We start from the raw sequence: 9530 nt of genomic DNA, 5'->3' as shown, positions 1-9530 counted from the left end.
ACTTATGCATTCAATTATTTTCTGTTTTGTACTTGTAATTCATGTACAAAACTCCTGATTAAATCCATTCTGATTTCATGTTGTAACACAATGAAATGTAAAAAAAGTCCAAGGGCTGAATACTTTTGAGAACCACTGTAGACCACCAATAGTTTCACAAGTCTGAGTCATCTGAAGATGTTTCTGTGTACGGTGTGGCCTCTTGTTACGGGGGAAGATCTGAAAGACAGCAGCCCAGTCTGTGTGTAATAGGAAAGCAGGTGGGTGGGGTTTGTCTTCACAAGCCCTGAGCCCCAGGGTGAGAGAGTGACTGAGCTGGGCAGCGCTGCCATGATCACTCTCTGGACGATGGGACACTCTCGGGTCTTCCTGCTCTGCCTCTCCGCACTCTCCGGTAAGACTCTGCTAGGAGCAGCTTTAGCAAGAATAGCAGCATTAGGAGCAGCTGCACCAGTAATGGGAGCAGTAATAGCAGCAGCTTTAGTAACAGCAGTAGTAGTAGTAAGAGCACAATAGTAGCAGCAGCAGTAGAAGGGGATACAGGGGGACCAAGTGAAGTAACATCCATTCCCTTACCTCTCTTATTGAGTCAATGAGTGCTAGACTTCCTCACTGCATTTCAAACCCTCAAATCGTATACCTCTTCGATGGCACACAGTGTGGTTCTCTGCACTCAGCTTCTTCACAGGAGATGGTGCCAATCCTATCAGTAACAGGGGTTCAGTTGGCATCAGCGCTTTCTCCAAAACAGCCCTGGGACATTGTCAGGGGGGTACAGATTTGACAGCACAGGGTTTTCACAGTCAAAACTAAAATGAGTGAATCTTCAAAATCTCACAGCATGAAGTGGAAAAACAGTAACAGACCTTTCAGTTTTGGAGGCAGCTCTGAGAGAAGTGCGTATAGATGCGAGGGATTCAGCTATGAAGGGTTGATTAGAAGTACATACCAGGCCTTTTTGTTTTAGTTGCCACATTCAGAAATCCTATTTGGAAAAGTGTTGTTCACATACTGGAGGAAAGTGAAAATTGTAGTTAATTGTGTACATTTTGACTCTGAAGTCATTCATACTGAAGATACTCTACATATCTTTTAACACAGTGAGATGGTATTTTTCACCATCTCCACATTCATTTGCAAATATACATTGTCTTTATCTTGAACTTTAATTGGGGATTTCTGTAGTGTTTATGTCGGAAGAGCGCAGTGTGGGTTTTATCTCTGTTCATGCATTTAATTGTCCATTCTGTAATGCTTACCTATCAATAACCAGTTCTACGTGTTTTCATCACGCACTTTTCATCAAGGGGTACACTTCATCACCAGCCTCAGTTCATTACCAATTTGGATATTCATCAGCACTTTGCATATTCAGTTACGAATAACCTACTATTCCAAAACATACTTTTATCAGATCCTACATTTACGGCAGCTGTAGTCTGCATTTCAACAATTTAATTTCACCAGCTGCTAAGTTGTAATGTTTTTCAAAACTTTAATTTCTCCCCTTTTTTCAATGAATGCATCACTCAATCAGCTTATTTACACAGGCGGTCATGTCGTGCAGTGTGAGGGAATCTGTTAACATGACCTAATATTCCAGTAATACATATTGGGAGAAATACTTACATATGAACCAGTATGTATACATAATATGCAGTAGTGAATATTTGTAGTTTGTGGTCACTCAATGTAAGGTTTCTGTTGTTGTACATGTTACATTTATTTTAACTTGTTAGTTAATCTTATTTTGTAAGTATATATTATTGTAGCAACGTTGTGTGTTAGTAGGGAATAATACTAAGTAGTCGCGAGAGAGACGGGGAGGAGGGATTATTATTATTATTATTATTATTATTATTATTATTATTATAGAGAGACGTGTTTAAAATAGGGCTATAGCACAATTATTGACGCGTTATATACTGCAATTTAAAAAAGTCTTTGCATATTTTATTAAACTCGAGATTTGAAATACATATTTAACGTTTTACTTTAAACAACGTGAAGCGCTTTGAAATGGCTCCGTCTATTACAGCTGCGTATCAAAGCAGAAAACGCGATCTTTAACACTACAGTGCCCAGCACTAATACAATCATAATTCGCATTCATGATCAAACAGTGACTGATAAAATAACTGATCCAGAGACCTGGGTTTACAACGGGATCAAGAATGAATCCCACAGGAAAGTTAGAAATGTGCTGAGAGGAACAGAAAGAGGAGAGCTTTATCAGGTGCAAATCAGCTAATAAAATTAATAATGACAGCATATATATGAAAGATGATAGAAGATAGAAAATGAAGTGTTTCAAGAATCAACACGATTACTGTATAACTCTTTCACAATGACTAATGTTATTACAATGCCCGGCTGGAGTAGAAAGTATTTATAACTTATTCATTTTGAGAAGTTTACAGCTGAAACGCAGTGTATTAACGCATAGTCTTCAAAACGAATATGCGAGAGAAATTCACATAGGCCTATGCAGAGATTACTTTTAAATTGTAAAAGCTGCACAAGAAGCGGTTCTGGTGTTAAACTGTTTTTCAATGGTATTGTCTGCTCCTTTTATCTGACCTACTTAATTGTATTCTATTGTGTGAATAAACTGCTCTTTGGGGCATCTTTTTGAATTACACTTCCTTTAACTTTTAGTGGACCTGTGTGGGGTGGTTTCAGTATTTGTTAAATACTCTATTACCTTATATACAACATTTTGTCAAAATTAAAAAATAAAATAAAATATGATGTAAATAAATACATAGATTAATAAAAAATGAAATAAATCGAAATATATATCAATTTATTTATTTTGGCTCAAATTACCTTCCATATTTATTTACTGAATTGAATGTGATACTTTCAAAAACCGACTACAACTGCTGGTCTAAAAGTCTGTGTGTAGTTTGTAACTGAATATGTAAATTGATGATGAATATGGAGATTTGTGATGAACTGACGCTGGTGATGAAATGTGCATGATGAAAACTGCAATGAAAAGCCAGGATGCCTAAATAACCTATAAAGATGGTCAGGATTAAGAAACATATAAACATGTGCATGCAATAAAACCTGTCAACTTATCATTGTTATTATGAAACCTCAATGAACAAGCCCTGTCAATGGATAAATGTAACTTTAAAACATTTTAAACAAACTACAGGGAACTCTGGGTAGAATAAAATATTTCAATAGTCAAAAGCTCCCGAGAAAAGATTTTAGAGATCATGTCAGTCAATGTGCAGCCAATATGACAGATGTTAAACAATAGCCAAGGATTCATAGTGCTTGCATTTGGAGTGTTGTGTGAAATAATTTTGCAGTTTCGAAACAGTTCCCCAGAGGGTGTTGGGAAATGACCTTTCACCTTGAAATGCTTAAATACACTGTACACTGTACACTGCACACAGGACAAATGCCCTCTTTTCCTAGCCATGTGAGGCTGAAGCGACCCCTAATGTGGCAAACTGTTTTTTCATTTCCTAACCTCCTTGTGCTTCTCTGCCAGCTCCCTCACATACAGCGCCAGCAGGCTAGATGTATTTTGAATGCGCACAGCCTGCGCATCTGCCGCATAGGACTTGTGCTTAAAAAGCTCAGTAGTCCTGCACACACCAGGAACTCCAACACATTGCCCTGTTTGTGTTTCACAGGCGATGGCTCCAGAGCCTCCCAATGTCCGAACCCTGCATGTCTCACCATTTGCTTTGCTCTGTGTGGATGTTACGGTGTTATGTTGACAAGATGCACGTTGTTCATCATACTGATCAGCTGTTTGTCTGCTACGCTGCCCATGTTTTGGGACAGGCTTTGTCCAGACCCAAGTTTGAAGTGGGACATGTGGACTGGTTAGAATGCCTTATATTTCATTAAATCACAATGAACACCAACACTTTGTTAATAATTGCAACCTGTGTTGATAACAAGTGCACTTCCTTTGAGCTTTGATCTGCATTTGAAAGACCACAGACCACAGGCCCAGTCCTCAGTGCAGTGTTGAGTTTCCGCTGCCTTCTGCTTCTGGTCTTTTTCTAAAACCACTTTGAACCGGTTCTGCTTGGATAGACCTCATCAGTACACAACACCAGGGTGTTGGAAATGGAGTTTATCCATTCAACAAACTAAAAGCAAAAATGCCAGCAAAAGACAAATGTCTAATCCTTTTCAGTGGCGAATCGCCTGAGTGTACCCCATGGATTACGATCCCTGTAAGTTCTCATAATGAAGTCTCATATAAAAGCCCTATGATCTCCCCTGTGCACTTCACTCTGAAACCCCGACTCCTAGCTCTACCCAGCTGCCATTTTCTTCCCTCTATTGTATTGAAGAACTGGCTCCATGAAACATATGTACTAAGTTACCCTTGAAGTCTCTCATTTTCATTAAGAAAGAGTTTGAGCCCCTGATCTAAGTTGAGGAGCATGGTGAGCCAACCAGGAAGCCTCTGTCTCTATGTGTGTGTGTGTGTGTGTGTGTGTGTGAATTCATATACAGTGCCTTGAAAAAGTGTTAGGACCCTTTTGCATTTTGTTGCTTTAAAACTTGCAGTCATGACACTTTGAAGTAAGAATTCATATGTGTATTATAAACACAACTGAATCCTCATGTTCAAAGCAAAAACAAGAAGACAGAAGTATGAAATAAAAATGGAAAAATTATTCAAACCCTTTGGTGGGTGCAAACCTAAATTCGTGCACAAAATTACATTTACAAGCTACACAATTAGTGTGTTTGCAATAATTGTGGTTCTCATGATTTCAGAATGAAAACACATCACCTCTGAAGTTCCTTGGTCAGGTAATGAATTTCAATTTCAATGGCTGAGATGGGAGAACATGTGCATCAGTCAACAATATCCAGAACACTTAAAAAACAACAACTATCCTTTCTAGTAGGGTGGCAAGACTGAAGCCATTACTAAAAATGTGGCAGAAGATGTGGTCCGACGAGATTTATGAACTTTTTGGTCTAAATGCTAAGTGTTACATGTCACCTCGGAACACCCCCTAGACACGGCCTTTCTCCTCCCTGCATCTCCTCAACAGGAAGCCTATTGCTTCCTGTTGTATAGAGGACAGTGCCATTCATGGGGTAGCGTTGGGTCAGGTGAAGGTGACAGAGAGAGAGGGAGTTTAAGGTCCACATGCACCGGGCAAAGCATCTCTTTCATATCGTCTTTAAAATAATATTTCCTTCTTTAACTGACAGGAGGCACTAAGAGCCTCACCTGGTTGTGTGCTGTCTTTTCATTTGTTTACAGAGGCCATTAAGTTACTGTTTCTCTTATGCAGGGCTCTGTCCATCACCTGCCCAGTCTGAGGGGCAGAAACTGAACGGCATTATGGGAGACGAGGTCGCTTTTAATGCCCCAGTGTTATCAGATGGGATTTTGAATTACAAAGAAGTTGGCTCTATTGCCTTTGTGACCGGTGGGCAGAGCAGCCCTGTCAATGTGGACAGGTTCAAAGGGAGAGTGCACTGGGCCAGAGAGACTGGGCACTTCCACATCACACAGCTCAACACAGAGGACTCTGGGCAATATAGAGTGCAGAACACAGGAGGAAGCGTCTCAGACACAACAGTGTTCCAGCTGACAGTGTACAGTGAGTGTCTGTGCTCTCACCACAGAGCGGAGTTACTGTCAGTGTCAGTGCTGTGCAGTCAGTGTCAGTGCGGTGCAGTCAGTGTCAGTGTGGTACAGTCAGTGTCAGTGCGGTGCAGTCAGTGTCAGTGCTGTACAGTCAGTGTCAGTGCGGTGCAGTCAGTGTCAGTGCTGTACTGTCAGTGTCAGTGCTGTGCAGTCAGTGTCAGTGCAGTGCAGTCAGTGTCAGTGTTGTACAGTCAGTGTCAGTGTCAGTGCAGTCAGTGTCAGTGCTGTACAGTCAGTGTCAGTGCTGTACAGTCAGTGTCAGTGCTGTGCAGTCAGTGTCAGTGCTGTACAGTCAGTGTCAGTGCTGTACAGTCAGTGTCAGTGCGGTGCAGTCAGTGTCAGTGTGTGCTGTGTACTGAGCAGGGCTGTAGGTCTCACTGTTGTCTCACTCTGTCTTTCTACAGACCGTGTGTCCAAACCTCAGGTATCCAGTAAAACCCAGTTCAGTCTGCTGTGCCCTTTCCTGTGCTCTGTGACCAATGGGAGAGAGGTGACCCTGTCCTGGTACAGAGAGGGGGAGGAGAAGCCCCTGAAACACACCAGCTCCCCTGATCTCAGCACCCCCCTGACTCTCCCTCTGGAGACAGAAGGACTCTCTCACTCCTACAGTTGTGTGGCCACCAACCCTGTCAGCACCCAGAACAACACAGTCAACCCTTCAGACTACTGCACTGGTGAAACACTGTTAAATATCATATTCATATTAATGTAACCTGCACAAGCAGTTTAATTCAGCTCCTCAGATAACACAGCGCCAGACTGATTGACCTTGTATCATTTAGCAAGAGGCAAATGGAGGGGCATCGTATATTTTCTTGCTTTTAATATAATTGTTTTTGTTTACAATTCTGTACATTTTGCTTTCGATTGTTTCGATCTCAACATCAATTTTTTCTCAACTTTATTTTTTTTGTTTACAATATTTTTTATTTTGAATTTGTTACTTATGGTGCAAATTTGAGCCCATACTCTTCTCTTTGCTTTGCCGGGACTGTTAATGCCCACATGGACAGGAAGAGCATCAGAAAGACAGACAGAGAGCTTCCTTCATTACCAAACAGGCCCAGTGGTCCAACCGCCTCTTTTTTGTAAACTTTTTGATGTTTCTACACTCATGCAGCCCATTCGTTCAGACAGATTTCAAACATGCACAATGGTGTTGACTGAAGGAGGGAGTGATACACTATATAAAACACAAAGAGCCTGATTTACATAATGTCAGGAGTGAAATCTTGGTACAGGAGTACCATACCTTATTATGAAAAGTAACTGTATATTGTGCAGATCCTTTATGTATGTCTTGATGAGAAGTTGAAGTTTATGACCTGAAGCTTTAATATAATTCTGCTGTTTAGTTGTGCTTGTGTTTGTAAAAAAATAACAAATAATAAAAAACTTGATTAGAAGCCTGCTTTACATCAAAGCCATAGATTGAAAAGCCAAAAAGATTTTGTGTGGTAACTCCAAGACAGTTCTTTACATTGCCTTATGTAATTACTCTGGCAGTTTACTCCTTTCGTTTACAATATTGAGATATGTTCACCGTGCCAGTCTTTCGATTGTTTAAACAATCAGGCCAAAATAAATAAATTAAAAACAAATTAACAAATACATAATTAACTTAAAAATATACAGTGTTCTGTTCCCAGCAGCCACCTGTAAAACACCTGCGCTCAGTTCTACACACAGAGCTTGAAACTTAAGTGCCTGAGGAGAACAACCTCCCGCCTGACTCATTTCCCAGCATTCCCTGCTTTGCTTCCATCCTTCAGCCCAAACGGGGGTGGTAGGAGTCTGATGGCCTTGTCCTCATGGCCAGATTCTGTTAGTCAGCAAGTTGTGGCCAAAATAAACTCTTATTGATCTTCTTCATATATCTATTTGGATTGTCAAACTCCTAACAAGACAGTAATATCTATGCAACTGGGAAAAACAGTAGTCATTTCCTCTCTCTCCCCGAGTGTCTCAGGGGAGCACAGTGAGAGCTGCAGCAGTCAGTCGGTGTGTTTGTACTGTACTACATTAACTCTCTCTCTCTCTCACACACACACAGCTGAGAGCCCCATCAGTCAGTGTGCTGTCGCTCCTGCAGCGCTGGCTCTGAAGATTGCAGTGACAGCTGTGTTCTCAGTGCTGACAGTGCTGGCTGTCCTCACTGTGATTCGTATCACAGCCGACCTGAAGAGACTGAGAGAGCAGCTGAGTAAAGGCAGGTGTCTCTGTGTCTGTGTGTGTATCTATGTGTTAAGGTACTAAGCTTCAGTTGAAGCAACCCTTCGGATTCCCCAGTGAATCAGGCACCCCAGTGAGCTCTTCCAGTAACAGTGTAGACTCTCAGCAGGAAACAGGCCCGGGAAGTAAAGTCACGGACACAATGTCTGTTCGTTTATCTTCGTTTATTGAAAGTTTCACACAGCCTTTTATACATCTACAAGCAGTATTTCACATGAGTTTTGGGGCCTTCCCGAACCTGGATGATATTTTCTTGGCATATATCCCGGGGCAGTTCCAAGACACGTGAAGTAATAATTCATAAGGTATTCTTTATAATTAGGGAAGCAATATTTCATCCAGACATGGAAGCACTGGTACCAAGGACACAGCACACACTATACTGATAAGAACGTGTTATACATAGTTTTGGTTCGTTACCTAAAGAATGTCCACGGCAGTAGAAATTATCTCTATCTGCCACACAGATAAGTCTGAGCAGAGAAATCATAAATAGAGCAGAGAAACCCTAATAAGATTATAGACAGTTATACAGTGGGTATATACAATACATAGGGGGCAATTTTACCCCAACACTATACATGCATCGATCTAAAACCAGCTTCAAAGGCACTGTTACCAGGTCTGTTCATTGCCGTGAGATTCACTGTGTATCTTGGGTTGTGTCTGTGTGTCACTGTGTATGCTGGACTGTGTCTGTGTGTCACTGTGTATGCTGGCTGTGTATGTGTTTGTTTGAGTATGTAGTGTGTGTCTGTGTGTGTTTGAGTGTGTGGAGTGTGTCTGTGTGTGTTTGAGTGTGTGGTGTGTGTCACTGTGTGTATTGGGCTGTGTCTGTGTGTCACTGTGTATGCTGGGCTGTGTGTGTTTGAACGTGTGGTGTGTGTCACTGTGTATGCTGGTCTGTGTGTGTTTGAATGTGTGGTGTGTGGTGTGTGTCACTGTGTATGCTGGGCTGTGTGTGTTTGAACGTGTGGTGTGTGTCACTGTGTATGCTGGTCTGTGTGTGTTTGAATGTGTGGTGTGTGGTGTGTGTCACTGTGTATGCTGGGCTGTGTGTCTGTGTGTGTTTGAGCGTGTGGTCTGTGTCTGTGTGTGTTTGAGTGTGTTAGATGTGTGTGGGCTGTGTCTGTGTGTGTTTGAGTGTGTGAGATGTGTGTGGGCTGTGTCTGTGTGTTTTGGAGCGTGTGGTGTGCGTCTGTGTGTTTTGGAGCATGTGGTGTGTGTCTGTGTGTTTTGGAGCATGTGGTGTGTGTCTTTGTTTGTTTGAGCGTGTGGTGTGTGTCTGTGTGGATGCACACGTGTTTAAGTGTCAGGGCGTCAGTCATGAGCCTCACAGAGAGTTCAGAGTCACAGGTCATTAGAGTCACTAACCTCGTTGCTCTGATCTTTGCGCATGAAAGATCTTCATATGAGCAGAGGAGCACCCAGTGACGGAGACTGGATGAGGAGCCGGGCTGGACGAGCTCCCCGCTGACCACACCCACCCACCGATGGGACTCGCTGCAACATTTCAGCGAGAGGATCTGCCTCCTCCGGCCAAAAAATCACCACTTTTTAAATAGTTCTAAAAATGAATCATTGTCATAGCATGATCAAATTTGTTTTAATGGGTATTGTTACCATTATTAGTAGTAGTTGTAAT

At 41.8% G+C, this 9530-nt stretch overlaps 1 protein-coding gene across 1 annotated transcript; it reads left to right on the top strand.

The window, feature by feature from the left end:
• The first annotated feature begins 310 nt into the window (after positions 1-310).
• Positions 311-7962, top strand: LOC136764004 (SLAM family member 5-like). The gene is made up of 5 exons (XM_066717834.1): positions 311-394; positions 5295-5606; positions 6058-6327; positions 7707-7856; positions 7943-7962. Exons 1-5 carry the CDS (start codon positions 331-333, stop codon positions 7960-7962), a joined length of 816 nt encoding a protein of 271 aa, XP_066573931.1. The 5' UTR covers positions 311-330.
• The last annotated feature ends 1568 nt before the right edge of the window (positions 7963-9530 follow it).

The sequence above is a fragment of the Amia ocellicauda genome, chromosome 12 (genome assembly GCF_036373705.1).
Source record: "Amia ocellicauda isolate fAmiCal2 chromosome 12, fAmiCal2.hap1, whole genome shotgun sequence".
NCBI classification, from domain to species: domain Eukaryota; kingdom Metazoa; phylum Chordata; class Actinopteri; order Amiiformes; family Amiidae; genus Amia; species Amia ocellicauda.
The sequence above is the reverse complement of the archived record's forward strand: the minus strand, read 5'-3'. Positions and strand labels throughout refer to the sequence as shown.

Bases quoted from the DNA above. Each gene is read 5' to 3' on its own strand.
- LOC136764004 (XM_066717834.1), top strand. From the start codon at position 331: ATGATCACTCTCTGGACGATGGGACACTCTCGGGTCTTCCTGCTCTGC. The intron at 5,607-6,057 runs GTGAGTGTCTGT...GTCTTTCTACAG, and splicing joins GTTCCAGCTGACAGTGTACA to ACCGTGTGTCCAAACCTCAG. The intron at 7,857-7,942 runs GTAAAGGCAGGT...CGGATTCCCCAG, and splicing joins GAGACTGAGAGAGCAGCTGA to TGAATCAGGCACCCCAGTGA.